At 45.7% G+C, this 22,054-nt stretch overlaps 1 protein-coding gene across 3 annotated transcripts in view; it reads left to right on the top strand.

Annotated features, from left to right (window-relative positions):
* YWHAZ (tyrosine 3-monooxygenase/tryptophan 5-monooxygenase activation protein zeta) overlaps positions 1–17,743 on the top strand; it is an 82,958-nt gene extending 65,215 nt beyond the window's left edge. For all 3 annotated transcript variants that reach the window (XM_029591816.1, XM_029591819.1, XM_029591817.1), the window contains exon 6: positions 16,703–17,743. In XM_029591816.1, the coding sequence (XP_029447676.1) occupies positions 16,703–16,762 (60 nt within the window). In that variant the 3' untranslated portion in view covers positions 16,763–17,743. The remainder of the gene's footprint in view (positions 1–16,702) is intronic.
* The last annotated feature ends 4,311 nt before the right edge of the window (positions 17,744–22,054 follow it).

The following is a 22,054-nucleotide window of genomic DNA, read 5'->3' as shown; positions in this document are numbered from 1 at the left end:
GTGAAATATACAGAATATAGTCAAACAGTTTTTCTGGAAAAACAAACTACTTTTCAACGTAATCGCGAACATTTATACATTTGTCCCAGCGTTTGAAAAGTCCGTCAAAACCTTCTGCGTAAAAGTCTTTTGGCTGGCATCGTAACCAGCACTTCACCTCTTGTTCCACTTCATCGCTGGTGAAATGTTTACCACCGAGATGGCTTTTCAGTTTGCCAAACAAGTGAAAATCGTTGGGTGCCAAATCTGGACTGTATGGTAGATGTTCAAAAACTTCCCAGTGCAGGTTCGCAATTGTCTGACGAGTCGCATTCAAAGTGTGTGGTCTGGCATTATCGTGAAGAATCAGCACTCCTCTTTTCCAGATCTGCATTTTCTACAAATAGCTCCTTTAAGCTTTAATAGAGTAGCACAATAGGAAGCTGAATTAACAGATTCACCACACTTCTGAAAACTGGTTAAAGTATCCCATCTCGTCCCAAAACAGTCAACATCACCTTTCCTGCAGAAGGCACAAGCTTGAACTTTCTCTGTATCGGTGATAGCGGATGCTTCCACTGCATGGAATCGCGTTTTGCTTCTGGTTGATAGTGGTGCACCCACGACTCGTCACCAGTAACAATACGTGCCATCATTGATTCACCTTCGTTTGCGTAACAGCAGAGATTTTCCAAACAGACACCCATCCGGTTGTTCTTATTGTCTTCGGTCAGCTGTTTGGGAACCCATCTTGCACAGACTTGGTGAAAGCTCAATGCATTGTGCACTACGGAATATGCTAATCCGTGAACACCCAATTTCTTTGGCAACTTCATCAATTGTTACCCTCCGGTTAGCGCAAACATCTCTTCAACCTGCTTCACAGTTGCCTCTGTCGCAATCTCTACAGGTCGACCAGGTATGATTTCGTCATTCACATTGGCACATCCTTGTGCAAATTTATCGGTCCAGTTATAAATTACTTTACGCAAGAGACATTTCTCTCCATATACTGGATACATTTCTTTATGAATGTCTTTTGCCACTAAGCCCTTAGCCCATAAAAATCTGACAACAGCACGTTGTTCTTCGACCGTACAATCTGTCAACACGGCAGCCATTTTCCTTGTGTACACAGCCCCTGCACATGCACAGTTTAAATAACTATGTACATAAACACTTCTAAGGTGCTGCCATCTATGGAATATGACATTACAGATATGTTTTATTACTTTAGAGAGATTTGTGACTTACTGACTGACCCTCATATATTGAAAAGCAACAGTCCAAGTACAGATCCTTGAGGCACTTCACTGTTTACCTGAAAACTGACAGTTTCCTAGCGTGTAGCAGAATGACTCGGGACCAATGAGTATAGTGTACTCCTGATAGCAGTTGAGAGACAGTCAGATTTCAGTCTGACGTCAGCCTACATATACCTGTGCAGGAAGCTCTCTTCAGTATTTCTCAACCTCCTTAGCAGTTTGGGACACTACACATGCTTGTACAATGTTAGAAAATCCAAACCAAAGCAGAGAGAAAAATCTTACCTCTATAAGACTAGCCCCGCTCTCCTGCAGTGATACCTAAGGGTCCCTCCCCCAGTCGAATTCTTGAGGTGATTTCAGAGATCCCTCAGAGGTAAGCCTTGGTCCAGTAGCCGGTTCATGGCATGGACTTAGCCCCCAGAGTGGCAGAGATGTAAGGTAGAAAACTTAGTCTCCGAGGCTCTGATAACCGCACAGATCGTCCTTCTGGCGTTTGTTCTATCGGGTTGAGCAGCCCCATCCGGGTTAGACCCGGATCCAGTGCGAAGGTCCTCCCACATGGAGACCCGGTGGGGGGGCAGCCATCTTGCCCGCATAATCGTCTGCACCATTCCCCCCCCTTGATCGCCGTATTGTCTGCACAACGGAGCTGTGTGCATAGCAGCGAGCCGGGTGCACAAACTACTTGCGCGCACAACAATGCGCTCAACAGTGCCAGGCGCACAAATGTGTACGCTGCCGAGCTCATGGGCCTATCTACTTACTGACCTGCACACACATCTTCTAAATCCTACATGCACAGCGTCTTTGCACACCTAGGCACTCCACGCGCACAAACCATGGCACCGCCGGTCAAGAAAACAGAGACAAGCCCGCTGTGCAACCCAAAGTGGCTGCTGCCCTGTGCCTTCAGTGCGAAGAGGCTCAGGAGGAACCAAGGCAAGGCCCCCCTCTGCCAGTAGAGGAATCCAGCTCCACCAATGATAGTACCCTCCTCAGATGGGCCCCTCTAACACCACCAGACTCAATATAGACCCAGGAACCTTTTCCTGGATGAAATTCTTCAAAGGGCTGCAAACCTTTGTCCAGGCACAATCTGTGCCACCGGTGACACAGCCACAGTCTCCATTAGAAGACCAAAACCTTCCAGGCCCTTCGCAGCCTCAAAGACATGCCTCCTCAGACAAAAGCCTCCCCTTGGACACAGACAAGGGAAGTGATTATCCCCTTGTACAGATCCTTGATGAGGCCACACCTGGAGTACTGTGTTCAGTTCTGGAGACCATATCTACAAAGAGACAAGGACAAGATGGAAGCAGTACAGAGAAGGGCGACCAGGAAGGTGGAGGGTCTTCATAGGATGACATACGAGGAGAGATTGAAGAATCTAAATATGTACTCCCTGGAGGAAAGGAGGAGCAGGGGTGATATGATTCAGACTTTCAGATACTTGAAAAACTTTAATGATCCAAAGACAACGACAAACCTTTTCCGTCAGAAAAAAATCAGCAGAACCAGAGGTCACAAGCTGAGGCTCCAGGGAGGAAGACTAAGAACCAATGTCAGGAAGTATTTCTTCACAGAAAGGGTGGTGGATGCCTGGAATGCCCTTCCGGAGGAAGTGGTGAAGTCTAAAACTGTGAAGGACTTCAAAGGGGCGTGGGAAACACTGGATCCATCAAGTCTAGAGGGCGTGAATAAAGTGGAGGCATTCAAACACTGCACGGAGCGGCAGTAGCCACGGAGGCATTCAAACACTGCACGGAGCGGCAGTAGCCACAGAGGCATTCACGGAGCGGGATGCCAGTGGCCAGTAGTTGGTGTTCCGCCTTCACGGAGTGGAAGGATGGAGGGCTGCTATTTCCAAAAAAAATAAATAAAACAAAACAAATAAAAACAGGGGTGGGTAAGAGTATGGGGCAAGGGGGTGGCCTGCTTGTTGCAGCGGTTGCTACCCCTAATTGAGCTGGATGTCACTTGGATGCAGATACAGAGCTGCTCTCTAAATTGGGTGGAGGGGATTTAGGGCTGGAGGGTACTGGAAGCCAATAGTAACAGGTGGGAGAGAGAAAAAGGGGAAAAAAATGGATAAAGTGCGTAGCTTGCTGGGCAGACTTGATGGGCCGTTTGGTCTTCTTCTGCCGTCATTTCTGTTTCTATGACACCTCAGAGGAAGAGCCAGACTCCCTGGAGGAAGGGGAAATCCCTTCCGAGTTACCAGATCTCATGTCTGAGCCTGAAGACACTGGCCATCCCAGGTACAAGCACCACAGCAGAGCCAAAGACTAACCCTGTTTTGGTCAGGCTCAGTCAGGCCTCATGCCATTTCCCAATGCTGCAGGCCATCCAACAACTGATTGAAGCTGGCCTCTGGGGCATTCCATTCCAGGTCAAAGGAGGATGGGCCCTAGAAGCCCTATACCTCCTGGAACCCTCAGCCAAAACTCTTGGGGGTTCCCCAAAGTGGATGCCATGGACTGCACTGTCTCAAAGCGCACTACCATTCCAGTCTGAGGAGCTGCACTCAAGGATGCCCAGGGCAGGCGTCAGGAATCCATCCTTAAACAGTCATTTGTCGCAGATCAGTGCCTGCTTGTCACTGTCCAGGGACGCAACCACATCAATCGAAACATTAAACCAGCAATATCTTTCCTCACGGATGTGACCTCCAACCTGGTGTTCACCTCAGCCTGGGGCATCTCATTCATAGTGGCGGCCAGAAGACAGCTCTGGCTCCAAAGTTGGTCAGCTGACACGACTTCAAAGACTAAACTCACGAGAGTGCCTTTTTTTAAAGGAGCCCTCCTATTCAGAAGCAAACTGGAGAAGTTAGCAAACGAATGGGGCGAATCCCCAGTACCTCTGTTACCGGAGGACAGAAACAAACGCCCTTCTCCCCAAATATCCAAGGGCAGAGGATCCCAGCATTTTAGACCATACAAAAACATATACCAAGCACCTTGTCCCGCAGGCAGGGGCCAGCCCTTTCAGAACAGACGCAAGAGGAGCTGGCTCAGATCCAGGCCCCCAGCCGCACCCCACAATGAGAATCTATCCCCAGGAAGAAGCCATAGGGGCAGGCTTGCCCTATTCTACCGAAGATGGGTTGAGATGTCAGACAAGTGGGTCCTAACCATCATTCGAGAGGGATACTACCTGAACTTCCACAGTATCCCTCCTCCAGACAAATTTGTGAAATCACCATGCCACTCCCCCCTCCAAGAGGACGGCAGTGGTAACCACACTGACAAAACTGCTTGCCCTAAGGGCAATAACGCTGGTGCCCATGCACCAACAAAATACTGGGCACTATTCGATCTATTTTGTCCCCAAGAAAGAAGGAACATTCCTCCCCATCCTGGACATCAAGTCGTCAATCGCTACCTGAGGGTACCACACTTCTGCATGGAAACCCTACACTGTGTCATAAGGGCCTTACAGCTGGGATAATTTCTGACCTCTGGATCTGTCATAATCTCCATATCCCAGGCCATCATGACTAGCATTTTCTACACTTCACAATACTGTACCTGCACTACCCTTTGGACTAGCTATTGCCCCTCGGATGTTCACCAAAATCATGGTTGTAGTGGCGGCGGCGACACTGAGGAAAGGATTCCTCATACATCCTTATCTGGACGATCGGCTGATCAGGGCAAAATCCCCAGAGGAAAGTCACCAGGCGACCACCAGAGTCAATCTACTGCAGAATCTCGGGTGGGTCATCAGCACAACAAAGAACTGCCTGCAGCTCTTCCAATCACTAGAATACCTGGGAGTCCAGTTAGACACCAAACAAGACAAGGTCGTTCTTCCCCCTACAAGGAGAAGGAAACTGGACCAGTTGCAAAACTTGTTGACCTGTTTGCCCCAAGGTATGGGACTACCTCCCAAGTCCTTGGCTTCATGACATCAACACTAGAAATCTTCCCATGGGCAAAGGCCCACATGCAACCACTACAACGTTTCCTACTGTCGCAATGGAACCAGATGTCCCAGAACTACTCTGTTCGCCTCCAGCTACCAGCAGAGGTGCGGACCCAGCTTAAATGGTGGCTACAAGACCATCTGAGCAAGGGAATAAGGCTATCCCCACCAACCTGGGTCTTGCTCGCCGTAGATGCGAGCCTACAAGGGTGGGGAGCCCACTGCCAGGAACTGATGGCCCAGGGGCAATGGGACAAGGAAGAGGCAGGATGGAACATCAACAGACTGGAAGCCCAGGCAGTCAGACTAGCCTGCCTTTGATTCAGTCACAGACTCCAGGGCAAATCTGTCAGTCATGTCAGATAACCACACAACAGTTGCCTACATCAACCGCCAGGGAGGAACCAGAAACCCAACAGGTGTCCCTGGAAATAGACCCCCTCCAATGGCATGGGCGAAAGCAAACCTACAAGGGATCTAAGCCACCCACATTGCAGGAAAAGACGTCACTGTGGATTACCTCAGTCTAGACCCAGGGGAATGGATGCAGTCTACCACAGCCTTCCAGTTGATAGTAAACGGCTGGGGAATGCCAGCCATGGATCTTCTGGCAACCCAGAACACCCAAGTCCCCAAGTTCTTCAGCCACAGACGAGAACCATAATCCCAGGGAATCGATGCCCTCATCCAGACCTGGCCACAGGAAGACCTGCTGTACGCCTTTCCTCCATGGCCACTACTGGGCGGGATCAATTGCAAGATAGAACACCACAAGGGGCTAGTACTTCTAGTGGCCCTGTTAAAAAAAAAAAAAAAAAAAAAAAAAAAAAACCCCACAAAACTTACCCCACCTGGTTTCCTCCCCAGATATAGCCAGTGATGAAACAGACTTTCAGTTTCAAAACATAACATTTAAGTAGCTTAGAGATCTATAAGAGCTGGCAGGATTTGTTTTTCATGCATGCATACAAAGTTAAGGCAGCAGAAATGATAAGGAATCAAGAGATTGTTTCCTTATGGGAGTAGATGGAGCCAAGTATCACAGAATTTAACTGTTCACCCAGCCATGCCAATCTACTCATTTTAAATTTGCCTTTGATTTTAAAATTGTTAAACATGGCTTGCATATGCTTCTACCCCTCCCCTCATTCATCCCCCTACATTTGCTGGTAATTTTCCTTCATGCGCCTCTCAGACATCACATATTCTGCTTACTCAGTGCTTCCTTTTGTTTCTTGTACCTTTCTTGGCACCTTTCTTATCAGGAATTCACTTTGCACTCTCATGCCGTTCTCAGCCTCAGTTCTGTCTCTGGGCTGAATTTTTTTCTCTTCAGGCCTTTTTATTCCAGTTACTAGTCAACATGGGGCAGTTTTCTTAAAGCAGTAATTAACTTAAATCCTCAAACCCCACACAGGGACCTGCTCCAGCAAGGACCGATCCTCCACGAAGACCCAACTCTATTCTCTCTTACGGTCTAGCCATTGAGGACTCTCCTGAAGAAGAGCAGATATTTGGGAGCAGTGATTGCCACCTTGCTTCGAGCACGCAAGTTTTCCACGTCTTTAACTTACATACGAATATGGAGAGTATTCGAAGCCTGGTGTGAGGACCACAACATCCTCCCATGGACAGTCAAAATCCCCATGATCCTGGAATTTCTGCAGAATGGCTTGAAGGGGGTGTCTCTCAACTCCGTCAAGGTTCAGGTGGCCTCGCTGGCCTGCTTCAGAGCCAAAGTGGACAGCATCAGTCTATCATACCATCCAGACATTTCCTGAGAGGGGTCAAGCAAATCAGACCACCACTAAAGTGGAATCTCAATCTAGTACTAGACTTCCTGGCAGGAGCTTCCTTCAGACCTAAACATGGTCTCACTACGGCTCCTGACCTTGAAGACTGCATTCCTTGTGGCAATATGTTCAGCCCATTGCATCTCCAAACTTCAAGCACTAACCTGTCGGAACTGTTCCTTAGATTCACACCAGGATCCATACAGCTCCACGCTGCCCCCTCCTTTCCAAAGGTAGCTTCTCATTTCTAGCTAAACCAAACCATCTCTCTGCCATTTCCAGACGAGCAGAAGGACTCTGAAGACTCTCACCTTCTTCGCCATCTTAACATCTGCAGTCTCCTAGCCGTTACCTGGAAAGATCAGAATCTGTACGAAAGACGGCCTACCTATTCATACTTCATAGCGGAGTCCATCTGCTACGCGCTAGGAAATGGAGAAATTACTTACCTGATGATCTTGTTTTCCTTAGTGTAGACAGATGGACTCGGCATCCTGCCCACGGCTGCCCTAAAATCCGGAAACCTTGGGTGACAATCCCAGAGAGCAAGACAAGCATGGATAAGCCAGGCTTTACCTCTAGTTTAAGACAAAAATAGTTGCCGGGTGTCGGCTGTCGGCATTTTTTGGTTGAGTGCACTGGCGGTCTCCAGTTGGAAATAAGTTCAACCAGTCCAAGTTAATCAAGTTAGCCAAATTAATCAAGTTATTAAAACACACATATATCCACAATTGCTTTTCAAGGAGAATACTGAAGAGCAGAGCTTCCTGCATGGGTATATGTAGGCTGATGTCAGATTGAAATCTTACTCAGTCTCCCAACAGCTATCAGGAGTACACTATACCCATTGGTCCTGAATCAATCTGTCTACTCTAGGGGTGGGCAGTTCTGGTCCTCGAGGGCCACAAACCAGTCTGGTTTTCAGGATATCCCTAATGAATATGCATGAGATTTGCATGCACTCTGCCTCAGTTGTATGCAAATATGTCATGCATATTCATTAGGATATCCTAAAACCTCGACAGGTTTGTGGCCCTCGGACTGGAATTGCCCACCCCTGGTCTACTCTAAGGAAAACGAAAGTATCCTTCTGTTTCCTGTCTCTCTTAACCAGTCTACAATCCACAAAAGGACATCTCTTCCTATTTTTCCTAGAAGTCTCTCATGAGAGACTTTGTCAAATGCTTTCTGAAAATCCAAATACACCACATCTACTGGATCACCTTTATCTTTTAGCCAAAAGATCTTCATTCAGAAATTGGATCCATCAGAGGAAAATAGGATTAAGCATTGGCAAGTTAAATGTAACACTAAGACCAGGCTAAGAATTTGAAAAGAAGTTGGCCATAGAGGCAAAAACTCAAACTTTTTTTTTTTTTTTTTTTTTTAAATATCTGAAGCAGCCTGCAAGGGAGTCAGTTGGACCTTTAAATAGGGGAGCAGTTCCAACCCATTTCCTTATGTCATCCTTCTCTTGTACCTTCTCCAATGCAGCTATCTTTTTTTTAAGAAGCAGTGGTGACAGAATTGAGCACAGCATTAAAGTTGTAATCTCACCAGGGAGTGATACATAGGCATTGACATTTTCAATTGTATTTGCCATTCCCCTCCTATGATTACTAACACTTTTTTTTTAGTCCTGGGGGAATTCTGTGCTACTGTGGAGTGCTAAATTGCCAAATGCTGCTCAGAAAATGGCAGAGATCCTGGCGTGCCGGTCGCAATTAAGATGGTCCCTGGCACGCCGTTTGCGGCAAAGATGAAGGTCCCTGCAAGCCTCGGGATTCACTCCACTCACAGCAAAGATGAAGGCCCAGTGAGCATGAATGTATGTAGGGGTGTGTGTGAAGGGGCAGGGGGTGAATGGGTGCCAGAGAGGGAGTCTATATGAGGATATTGTGAAGGTGTGTATATGTGAGAGAGTGGGAGCTGGTGTGTATGTGAGGATGCTGGCCTGTATGAAGGGATTATGTATGGGTGAGAGAGCTTGTAAGTGTGCATGCAAGAGAGGGACCTGTCATGTGGGGAATACCCTTTTACTCTTGTTGGAGGGAGAGAGGTAATTTGCCTTAGCAATCCCTGAGTGGGGACTGAACCCTGGCTGACCCTATGTGAGGGTTTGCATGTGCACTAGAGGGAGCATGTGTGTGAGGGGCAGTACTGAGGAGAGGGTCAAACTCTGGGGGTGGTGATATAGTGGAAGGGGTTGAGCTAAGAGATGGAGGAATTGGGGCCTGAGAGAGCAAAGTGGCCAGGGGAGTAGGGAGAGAGTAGAAGGGATACTAACAGTGAAATTCTGCATCTTTAGCTCTTCTGTATGTATTTAAAATGTAATTAAGGACAGTATTGTAAATTGTTTTGACCAATATACATTTTGCAGAATTAAGTTTCTTTTGTGCACAGAATTTATATTTTTGTGCAGAATTTTCCCTAGGAGTGTACCATGGTTTTTTGTTTTGACACCATGGCTCACTGAGCCAACAATTTTTATATATTTCCTAGCATGTAGCAAAATGGACTCAGGACCAGTGGGTTATGTGCTCTTCTGCTAGCAGATAGGAGACAGTCAGATTTCAAAGCTGACATCACCCTAGATATACCCCTGCAGTGACCTTAGCTCCTCAGTATGTCTCCTAGCAGATGCAGACACTATCCCACACACTAGCAGTGTTAGGGAAATTACAGCAAGAAGATAAAATTACCTTAAATAAGATTGAGCCCCACTCTCCTGTGGTGATACCTAAGGGTCCCTCCCCCAGTTGAGGATTCCTAAGGTGATTTCAGATATCCCTCCGAGGTGTTCCTTGGTCCGGTAGCCGTTCCCAGCGTGGACTTAGCCCCCAGAGTGGCTGAAAGGAAGTGGGTGCATAGCTGAGTGCAGCAGTGAAGGAAAAACCCCCCTCCCCCAAGCTGGAGACCGTCTGGCACACAATCGGTAAGCACAGAGACCAGGTAAGCAGAAAACTTTAAATTCAGGTCTCTGTCTTCAGAGCTTGCCATACAGATTCCTCCTTTCTTCCAGCAAGGTAAAAAGGGAGCACCAATTGGGTTGAGCAGCCTTGGTTGGGCAAGGCCCTGATCCGGTGCAAGGGTCCACACATGGAGACTCTCGGGGGGCATCAGCACCATCTTCCCTTCTCGACCAGCAGTTCACGTGGGGCAGGCAGTCAGCCAATGTGCCTAATTTGTGCACAACTGAGCGCACAGCCGCACTTACTACACGCGCGCATTGAAGCTCATTACCTATGCGCCTAGATATGGACGCTGGTGCCATTGCCTCTAAGAAGGCCAGAAGGTACTCTGCACAGCCTGCCACATAAGAGCCAAGTAGCCTTAATTGGAGTCCTGCCTGTCAGCATTGCAAAGAAGCCCAGGGGAGACCAAAGCCTGGTCCTTCACTGTCTGAGGATGGGTCCAGAACTACTACATACGATAGCTCCCCAGATCCATGCAACTCAAGAGATGGCTTCTCCACAAGAGGGCACCTCAGGGGCCCCCTAATCAGACTTCCCCTGGGATTAACATGGACCCAAGGACTTTCTCTTGGTTAGAATTTTTCCAAGGGCTGCAAGCCTTCATTCAGGCACAAGCAGCCCCGGCTGCATTCCAGACTCAACCCCTGCCGGAAGCACAAGATCGTCCCGGCCCTACTCAGATGCCTCGCCTAACCAAGAATTTCCCTGACAGGGACCTGGACACCACAGATGATGGCAGCTCCCTGGAAGAAGGAGAAATCCCTCCAGGCCTGGAACCATACCGAACCTTGCTTTGTTTCTTCCACAGGGATGAATTACCAGCCCTTGTTTCCCAGACTGATGACTCTGGGTATTCCAGGCACAGACCCTATGGTGGAACCAAAGAAGAACCCCATCTTGGTGTCCCTTCGTAAAGCATCATGTTACTTCCCAATGATGGAAGCCATCCAGGAACTGATTGACCTGGAGTGGGATGCCCCAGATGCCAGCTTTAAAGGAGGTCGGGCCTTGGAAGCCTTATACCATCTGTAACCAGCGATCAAGGAACGCTTGCGTTGTCTGAAAGTGGACGCCATGGTCTGTGCTGTCTCAAAGTGAACAACCATTCCCGTTGAGGGGAGGGGCTGCATTGAAGGATACTCGGGATAGACGATTGGAATCCATTCTTAAGCAGGCCTTCGCAACAGCATGGACACTGCAGATTGCTTCCTGCTGCACACTGGTGGCATTTTCCTGCTTGCTCCTATCGAGAGGCAAATAACTCTTAACATATATGCCAGTGAGACAATGGAACCTGCAACAGCCTTCCTGACGGATGCATACCTCAGCCAAGGAGTAGCCTCAGTAGTGGCAGCCAGACAACTATGGCTGTGGAATTGGTCTGACGTGACTTCTAAAGCGAATCTCACAAGAATGCCCTTTAAAGGACCTCTTATTTGGAAGCAAATTGGAGAAGTTAGCCATCAAGTGCGGTGAATCTCCAGTGCCTTGGCTACCAGCAGACAGGAGTAAAAGATCCCAGCACCCCTCCCCAGAAGAACAGGGATAGAGGCTTGCAACACTTTGCAACTTGCAGTTCCAGGCACCCCATCCCTCCAGAAGGTCCCAGCCCTTTCGAAACAGGCAGGCTCCAGCTGTGCTCCCCAATGAGAATGGGCCGACCCATCCACAGAAAGAGGAAATAAGGGGTCTACTTTACCTCTTCTACCAAAGATGGGTCGATCACGTCTGACAAATGGGTACTAAACATCATTCGAGAAGGTTACACTCTCTTGGAGTTCTGCCGCATCCCTTGGGACAAATTTGTCACCCTGGCAGTGGAAATCACTCTGACAAGATTACTCAGTCTGAAGGCAATAACTCCAGTTCCTACACACCAACAAAATATGGGGCACTATTTCATCTATTTTTATCCTTCCCAAGAAGGATCATTCTGACACATCTTGAATGTTAACTGTCATCTGCAGATACTACACTTCGGCATGGAGACTCTTCACTCCGTAATAATGGCAGTACAAACAGGATAGTTCTTAACTTCCCTGTACCTCTCCGAAGCCTACCTTCACATTCCAGTCCAAGATTAGCAGTGTTTTCTACACTTTGCGATACGGGGTTATTACCAGTTCAGAGTGCTACCCTTCGGCCTAGCAACTGCCCCAGAACATTCTCCAAAATTTATGGTGGTTGTGGCAGCAACACTAAGGAAGAGATCTTGGTACACCCTTAACTGGACGACTGGCTGATCAGGGCAAAGTCTTCGAAAGAGCCGGCAGGTGACCAGCAGAGTCGAGAACCTACTGCAGGAGCTTAGTTGGGTGGTAAACACAGGCAAGAGCAGTCTGCAGCCCTCTCATTCTCTAGAGTACCTGGAGGCCCGTTCCATCAACTTACTTCTCCTCAGGGGAGGGAGGAAGACTGTTCTGTTTGGTGTTGAAACAGTTACAATTGATGACCAATGCATGCCCCAAGGTATGGGACTCTTCCAAGTCCTCAGCCTCATGGCATCGACCCTGGAGGTCATCCCATCGGCAAGGGCCCACATGCAACTGCTCCAGCGTTCCTTACTGTCACACTGGAATCCACTGTCCCAGAACTACTCAATTTGCCTCCAACTACCAGCAGAGATATGTTCTCAGCTTCAGTGGTGGCAACAGGAAGACCACCTAAGCAGAGGAGTAAGCCTATCCCCACCAAACTGGATCCTGCTCACCACAGATGCGAGCCTATGAGGGTGAAGAGCCCACTGTCAGGAACTGACAGCCCAGGACAATGGAGCAAGGAAGAGGTGGGATGAAACATAAACCGCCTAGAAGCTCAAGCTGTCAAGACTAATGTGCCTGTGATTCAGCCACAGACTCCAGTGCAAAGCAATTCAAGTAATGTCAGACAATGCGACAATGGTTGCCTACATCAACTGCTAGGGAGGAACCAGGAGCCAGCAGGTATCTCTGGAGATAGATCCTCTCTTGGCATGGGTAGAGACAAACCTACAAGGAATCTCTGCCTCCCACATGGCAGGAAAAGACAACATCTCAGCAGACTTCCTCAGCAGAGAGAGCCTGGACCCAGGGAAATGGATACTGTCGACCATATCCTTCCAACTGATAGTAAATCACTGGGACCTATAAGCCATGGATCTACTGGCCACCTATCTCAGTGCCCAAGTTCCCAGGTCTTCAGCTGCAGACAAGCCAGACTCTCTTGTCCAGAGGAAAACTTACTGTATGCTGCCACCCCCCATGGCCACTACTGGGCAAGTCATCTGCAAGATAGAACACCACAGGGGACTAGTTCTACTACTGGCTCTGGATTGGCAAAGACTCCTTGCAGGGAGCCCCCTGTGCCTACCTCCACACAGGGACCTTCTCCAGCAGGACCCGATTCTTCACTAAGATCCATCTCTATTCTTAGTCTGGCCCTTGAGAGGACTTGCCTGAAGAAGCACAGTTACTCGAAGCCCATGATTGACACCCTGCTCCGAGCACAAGTTCTCATCCCTAGCATACATATACGGATCTGGAGAATATTCGAAGCCTGGTACGAGGACCATGAGACGGCGAAGATTCCCCATGATTCTGGAGTTTCTACAGGACAGTATGAAGGTTATCACTTAACTCCCTCAAGGTCCAAGTAGTTGTCCTCTCTTGCTTCAGAGCCGCAACTTCAGCCACCCCTAAAGTGGCCGGTGCCCCTATGGAACCTCAATCTGGTATTAAACTTCCTAGCATGGGCTTCCTTCGGACCAACATGTGGTCTGTCACTATGCCTCTTAACATTGAGGATGGTGTTCCTGGTGGCAATATGTTCAGCTCATTGCATCTCTGAACTACAGGCTCTATCCTGTTGGGAATCATACAGCTGCGCACCATCCCCTCCTTCCTACCGAAAGTGGTTTCCAAGTTTCATTTGAATCCTTATGTTCAGAGATGGTAGGGAAATGGCCTGGTTCAGATGCCCACCTTCACCATCTAACTATCTGCAGACTCCTGGAGCAGTACCTGGAAAGATCGGAACCGGTGCGCAAAACAGATCACCTGTTTGTTCTTCACAGCGGGAAGAAACAAGAAGTGGTCTCATGGGCAACCATAGCCTGCTGGATCAAGGAAGTAATCAAGGCAGCCTACATAGAGGCAGGAAAGCCTTTACCACTGCAGGTTAAGGCTCATTCTACTAGGGCCCAGGCAGTATCTTGGGCAGAAACCAAGCTGCTATTGCCCACCGAGATCTGTTAGGCAGCGACGTGGTCCTCCCTACTCACCTTCTCCAGGATCTACCGCCTGGATGTTCAGGCCCGAGAAGATGCAGCCTTCGCAAGGGCAGTACTAAGTGGACCACAGGCAACCTCCTGCCCGGGAGTAGCTTTTGTACATCCCACTGGTCCTGAGTCCATCTGGCTACATGCTAGGAAATGGAGAAATTACTTACCTGATAATTTAATTTTCCTTAGTGTAGACAAATGGACTCGGCATTCCACCCACGGCTGCCCCAGAGAAGGACTCCAGATAGCAAACCTCAAGACTAAACAAATATGGGTAAGCCGTTGCCTACCCCTAGTTCAAGACATTCACAGTTAGTCTGTTGGCGTTTTCTTATGAGTGCATTGGTGGTCACCAGTTTAATCAAGTTTAAGAAGTTTAATAAAGTTGTTTATGCAAAGATATATATCCACACTGGCTTTGAGGAGGATGCGGAGGTCACTGCAGGGGTACATCTAGGGTGACTTCAGCTTTGAAATCTGACTCAGGACCATCATGTAACTTTAGCACGGGCATATCTTTTCCCTATATGCATCACCTTGCAGTGTCCACATTAAATTTCATTGCCATTTGGATGCCCAGTCTTCAGTCTCATAAGGTCCTCCTGCAACTTCACAATCTGCTTGTGACTTAACTACTTTGAATAATTTTGTCATCTGCAAATTTGATCTGAGGTTCTCTCCTTGAGAGCAGTGCTGAAGATAACTATTCAGCATACCTGCTGGGGAAGACTTGGGCTTGATAGTGCCTTCAGCCTCCTCAATCTACAGCACAGATCTTCCATGGCACTGGGCAGCTTATTTTTCCTGGATGTTCTGGAGCTATCAAAGATGCCCCAGTTTACATTTCCATGAAATATGCTGGCACAGACAAAGGTGCAGTCAGTTCCTTTGCAGAATGCTGTGGCACAAGGCAAGGTACCCTTAATTTTCTTGGTGTAGCTTCTTAAAGAGAAGCAAGCACCTATCCATGATGAAAGCAAAGCTTTTGTACAGCCAAGGTCTACTGGCACCAATGGTGCAACTGGTCTCTAGCCCAAAGTGTATTGGTGCAAAGTATCCTGGCTACCAGTTCCAGTCCCACCAGACTCTTTGGTGTTGCCTGCCACTGCAGCAACTATCAAGGAAGAACCAGTTTGAGTAATGGAGAAGGATGGGTCCCACATACTCCAGAATAATAGGCCCTTCCTGCTGTCTGAGATGGAAAGGAATTCCTTTACTTTGTCATTTCCCTCCTCCTCCTCCTCCTCCTAACTTTCCCCACACAGTTGGAGTTCTTGGATGTCCGTGTCCCTTTGGAGCTTCACCAATGGGATAGCCTCCTCTGTCCCCTCAGAAAATCTCACTAACGTTTTGGAAGGAGGTGGTGTGAAGCCGAGTGCTGCTAGTTAGGCCATCAATGTTAAATGTACTTCAACAGAATGCAGACATCCAGAGATTCACACCATTGTCCTTCCTAGTGAAGCTACTCAAGGGAAACTTACCCAGGGAATGTAATTGGATTGCAGTATGTCATTCTTTCCAGTGATCTAAATTAACAATATCTGAATAGGTGAGAAACTTAGTAATGCCATTGCAGACAAGTGTAAGCATGTTCGTTAAGTTTTCAACAGATGAATTTTTGTCTACTGTAAGGGGAGCCTAAAAATGTTCCCTATTTTGAACTTTAAAGACCAGGTTTAAATTACAAATTGCAAGATAATGGCATAGTAGTAACCTTGTATTCAAGTACAAGTGATGAGCATGTTGACCTTTTTAGCCTCTTCTGTACAATCCTATAATTCCTGTTTGCTTTTACAGAATGATGCTGGTATTGAATCAGTACTATACACATTTTTGCTGTTGCTCTGTTTCATGTTCCATCTACCACACTTGCAACCCCTCATCCTATGTCTTAAATCCTGTTAAACAGAGCACAATACTTTAAGCTACTTGAGCCGAATAGTGGCTGCTAAATATCTGGCTATGCTCAGCAGTTGCCACTTAACTAGATAAGTCAGGGGTAGCACTACTTAACAGGATAACTTTGTCAGATAAGTATCAGTATTCTGACTTATCCATCTAAGTAGCATTTTGTACACTGATATTCCAACAGCATAGCCATGCAACCAAATATCCCCTGTAAGCACTGTTCCCTTTGAGCTGTGTGCATATGCATAGGTTGTGAACCCTGCACATAGCAAAAGTATGCACAAGAAATCCCGATATAAGCAGAGTTAAAATGTGTGTGTATGCAAATGGAAGTTGCAAAGAAATTTTTGCATGTAGCCTTTCAAATTTAAAAAGAACGTTGCATGTAGGTTAGACAAGTCTGAATATCTGCCTTGGAGGTTGTTCCTTATGACTAGTCTTGTGTGTTTGGAGTTTTTTTCCTCAAAGCTTTAACTCTAAAACCAGTAGTACTCTGTAACTCTCTGGTTTGCAAAAAACTATGCAAGTTGTAGGTGATCTTTGTATAAAGTGACCAAATAAAATTTGTCTAAGTAACACATCTTATTGTTTCAGTTGTGGACATCAGACACCCAAGGAGAAGAAGGTGGAGAAGGAGAAGGAGGAGAAAATTAACCAGCCTTTTTTGTCTGCCTCATTCTAATAGTTACAGAATAAACCATTTGTCATCCATATTGTCCTAAAAATAAGTTTGTTTTTTTTTGTTTACAATTTGACAGGTTTGTTACTTCTATTTTGAATTTCTATATTTCCCATGTGGTTTTGTGTTTAATAGGGGAGTAGAGCCAGTTAACATTTGGGGTGTTTAATATGTTTTTCATCTAAGGTGGCCAATATGGGTATGTGGAATTTTTATACACATTTTAAATGTTTGGCATAGTACTTTTGGTACATTGTGTCTTACAACAAGGCCAGTGTTAAAAACAGTTTATGTCCAAGCAAAAAGAACTGCCTGCACATTGGTTGGCATAATAGTGGAAAAATATATATAAAAGGGATCATTGGTGATCACAATAAGCAGATATTTGGTGCTTTTGGACTAGAGCAAGCATGGCTGGGGGAGAGTACATGCTTCATAAATACCATATGGCAATCAAATGAATCTGTATTGCTCACCATGTCAGTCTACACCTGTAGTTTCACTGAGTATTCCTTATTTAGACAGTTTGATCATACAATTAATTTAGTGTGGAAAAGGGCAGAAACTGTTCACATTCCATTATTTGTAATTGCTATTTGCTTTCATTTTTTTGCTATACTCATTCTATTTGTATTTAAACGGTTTAGACATCCTAAGAACAAATGTACAAGTACAGAAGCAGTAACATGCTTGATATTCATAACTTCACTGTATATCAAGCACAACAGTAAATTGAAATCCCATGTATTTAATTTTTTTTTATTTTTGCATTTTGTGGGTTTTTTGATACTTGCCTAACATGCATGTGGCTGTAAAACAAATAACAGGGAAGTAATTTGAAATGATGGCTAGCTTTGTTAAATGTCTTATTAAATTTTCATGAACAATCCAAGCATAATTGTTTAAAAAAGTGTAAGTTGATGTAAGTGGAATAAAAGTTTTATGAATGGACTTCATATCTTTTCATGTCTTGCCTATCTGTTAATCTTAATTCCAGGTAGTCTGTATCCAAATACTTCACAATCTGAAGTATAAGAACATAAGAAATTGCCATGTTGGGTCAGACCAAGGGTCCATCAAGCCCAGCATCCTGTTTCCAATAGAGGCCAAACCAGGAACCTGGCAATTACCCAAACACTAAAGATCCTTGCTACTGATGCAATCAATAGCAGTGGCTATTCCCTAAGTAAACTTGATTAATAGCAGTTAATGGACTTCTCCTCCAAGAACTTATCCAAACCTTTTTTTTTAACCCAGCTATACTAATTGCACAAACCACATCCTCTGGCAACAAATTCCAGAGCTTTATTATGCATTGAGTGTGAAAGAACTTTCTCGGATTAGTCTTAAATGTGCTATTTGCTAACTTCATGGAATGCCTCTAGTCCTTCTATTATTCAAAAGTGTAAATAACCAATTCACATCTACTTGTTCAAGACCTCTCATATCCCCCCTCAGCAGTCTCGTCTCCAAGCTGAACAGCCCTAACCTCTTCAGCCTTTCCTCATAGGGGAGCTGTTCATCCCCTTTATCATTTTGGTTGCCCTTCTCTATACCTTCTCCATCGCAACTATATCTTTTGAGATGCGGTGATGAGAATTGTACACAGTATTCAAGGTGCAGTCTCACCTCAACTAGATTGGTTTAAACTTTCTTAATCACCTATGCACCAAACCCAAGGCGATGTACAAATTCAAACAAAATTCACAAATACATCCTCTTCCCTGTACAAATAATTGTCAAACACTGGTTTTCAGTTCACTGTACTGTTAGTATTCTGTTAACCTCCACCTTAATTGATGCTTGGTTCATTTGTTGCCATAATGCATGTGGATGAAACTGATTTATACACACTGGAGAAGTTCTTTCAGATGGCTAGACATTTGGAGGTGTGGTCTAATGACAGGGTCTTGAATTGCTTTGCAAGATATCCTGGTTCATCTTCTAGACCTGATTTATCTGAGTGACCATGGAATGGTTAGTGATGTAAATATGTAGCATTCATGGTACCTGGAGATGAGTGGATTGTCAGAATTCTTCCATATCTGGTTCCAAAAGGAGCTGTAGTCTAGTGGCCTAAAAAGGACAGTCACCCTTAAAAAAAGGGGGGGGGGGAGAATATAAATGTGGAAAACTCCCCAAGTATCTCTGTATGGAGGCTCATGACACTGAAGTGTAGCACTTTTGCTGGAAGAAGCTGCAGGGCCATAAAGACAAACTAAAGAATTGGTGAATGAGATGCTTGCTAGTGAGCTCATCCTAAGGGGACCACATTACTGACTTGTATCAAGAAGGACCCTCGGAGTTTGTCAGATCTCTCCCCCTTCCATTCATTCTTGCTCACCTGAGCCCCCCTGGAGCTTTGAGGGAGAAGGGGTCATTGGAGCTTCTGTGTCCAGATATTATTCATTCTTGCTCATCCTAGGACCTCTTCTGGTGGGATGGGGTCTGGCCTTTCTTTTTATCATTACTGATTGCAGCAGCTGTGGGCCAGACATAATGGACATGAATGAGGAGGCTGGGCCAGTTTTCACCCACAGGCCTTAATTTGCCCACCTGTATCCTAAGGGATGGCTGTTCTTAAGAAAATCACTAACTTCAAGCTAATTTGACTCACTGATTTGTCTTAAGATAGGAAATACAAGATTTCTTGTGAACTACAAGATGTATAGCCAGATGTAATAAAAATGACACCTATGAGTGCTGATATAGTTGAGATTTTTAGTGGAGAATTCTTCCACCTGCTTCTGTTGCATGCTTAGTTACTGTTGGCCCATTATATTTTAATTGCATAGAGGAAAGAGTCTGATATTAGACTGACCAAACTGCCAGGACATTGGGCACTCTTCAGCTAAAGCCCCCTTTGCCAGAGAGACTGCATTCATGTGCTTCTCTCACCCAATCTGGTGGAGGATGCTGGAAGTACAAGTACACCATTGTGCACACAATGGAGCCCCTTTGTGCATTCTATTGTGCGTACTGAGTGTTCAGACTCATTTTCCTTTGGATTTCCCTCTTCCTTGTCAGCTTGTATTCTGTTTATGGCTGTAGCAGGAATGGATCTTAATTGTCTATCTTAGAGTCCCTTTTTGACTAGAGACCATGTGTTTTTGTTTTTTAGGTCAGTCATTGCTCACCAGGCTTTGATAGTGCTAAGAACAAAGTCCAGATCACTTTGATTAAAGTGCAGTTCTGAGAGTGGTCTGGGAATAATAATCATAAAATAGAGGACTGAATCCTGGTTGGGCACTGATGCAGTACTTGTAAATCAGACTTGCCTACTGGATTACACTTAGCCCTATGGGAAAGGTATGGAGGCAGCCTTTCAATAGTTTTCAAGAACTCATGGAAAATGTCAGTCAAACTTAGAGATGAGATGCCCAATGAAATTGGTGCTATTCTGTTAGCATTTGCCCTCCTGTCGCGCCCCCCCCCCCCCCCCCCCCTTTCAGGTCAATTTCTCCCCTTCTTGAACTACTTTGCTCAAAGGCAGATCTAAACATGCTTATTGAGGGGGGGGGGGATTTTAATCCTCATATAGATTAGCTATCCAATGTGAGTTGGCTATCCCCACATGGGACGTGACTTGTAATGGTCTTTGAGTTGCTCCTCAAGGTTAGCATGATTTGAAAATGGCAGTTGGTTCACCTCTGACCTTTTTATATAATGCTAGGCACTTGTTGCATAGATGTGAATGGATATGGTGTCTCTAACTTGTCATTCCAGATATATAAAGCCCATTCCTTATTCCCCAGATGAGTCTTTGTGGTTAGAAAAGGGGGAATTCCTGGTATATTTGGATCTTCAAGAAGCCTATCTCCATATTCCCATTTGGGAACCCATCAGATTCCTCAATTGCAGTACTGGAGAAACACATTTTCAGTTCTGAGCATTTCCATTTGGCCTTATGACAGTGCCTCATATTTTATTATGATGGCGGCAGCAGCTCTTCAGAAGGAGGAAGTTCTAGTGCATCTGTATCTAGACAACTGGCTTATTCAGCCAAAGTTTTGGGAGCTGTCAGTTTGTGCAGTGGGTGATGGAGAGGTTGCAGTCCCTGAGCTGGGTTGTAAACTGGGCCAGGAACCACCTCAGACCATAGAAGCTGGATTATTTGGGTAAGGGTTTTTTCTTCAGAGGTAGCTGAAGTGGCAGTTGCTGCAGTTTTGGAATCCCAGGGTATGGGATTACCTGCAGGTCCTGATCTGGTTTCCTGGGCTTTTGGAGAAAGTATACATAACTTTAGTTACAATTACAGTTAATGGACCATCATACTAAGCACTCCCGGTCAACTGACATTCATTGCTTTTTAAATCAATCCAGATTGTTCAATGTGGAGATTTTTTTTTCTGCTTATAAAATCAGAAAACATATCTTGTAATACCTGTTTCTTGCATTGTAATCCCAAGAGTCCCAACATGCCATGTTGGTTCTGCAGCAGAGGGAATGTCATATTGAAGCAATAAGCAAAAAAAAAATTCAGTTGCATAAAAATAAAATACTAGTTTATAGCACACCACAAGAACTGTATTTAGTTACTTTTCCATTTCTTCAGTGGGTTCAAATCCAGCTACAGAGTTCTGCCTTGTTACTTATGACCCAAAACCTACATTGCAGCGCACATTTTTTGTAAAATGTCAGGATCTAATACAATTTTCAAGAGTGAATGCTCCAACCATAAAAAAAATATATATATTCATGACATCTAGTTCTGAAGTGACTACCCTTCCTCCAAGCATTCAATCCATATAGAATAGAATAGAATCTACTGTTTAAATCAATATTGTTTCCTAAAATTGTCTCTGAATAGATTTGTTCAATTACCCACCATGATAGTTCTGAAAAATGGCCGATACAGTAAAGCGTGGCCGCAGTTACCCAGTTTCTAACCTGCTGTTTACTCACAATTTGGCCGCGTAAGTCCAACCCGCAATTCACTATACTTTTTAACCCATCCTTACCGCTTTTTAAATCAACGGGTAACCCTTTCCACCTGCAGCGTGTATATATGTAAATGATCGGATTAGCTATTCCTTCCCATTCAGTAACGTGCGCCCCGACTATCGCCTTTTTAACCTGCAGTTTAGCCGCGTCTTTTAACCTGCTAAATTACCGCCTACCCTTACCCCTGCGTTAGAGGCAGGGGTAAGGGTAGGCGGCAAACTTGCCGCCGGTCTCCGGGGCAGCCCCAGTCCTCTCTCTCCTCACGAAGCAAGGTGCAGGGCGAAAAGCGATTCGACATGCTATTAAAATATTGTAAATAAACT

Source organism: Rhinatrema bivittatum, chromosome 2 (assembly GCF_901001135.1).
Source record: "Rhinatrema bivittatum chromosome 2, aRhiBiv1.1, whole genome shotgun sequence".
Taxonomy (NCBI): Eukaryota; Metazoa; Chordata; class Amphibia; order Gymnophiona; family Rhinatrematidae; genus Rhinatrema; species Rhinatrema bivittatum.
The sequence above is the reverse complement of the archived record's forward strand: the minus strand, read 5'-3'. Positions and strand labels throughout refer to the sequence as shown.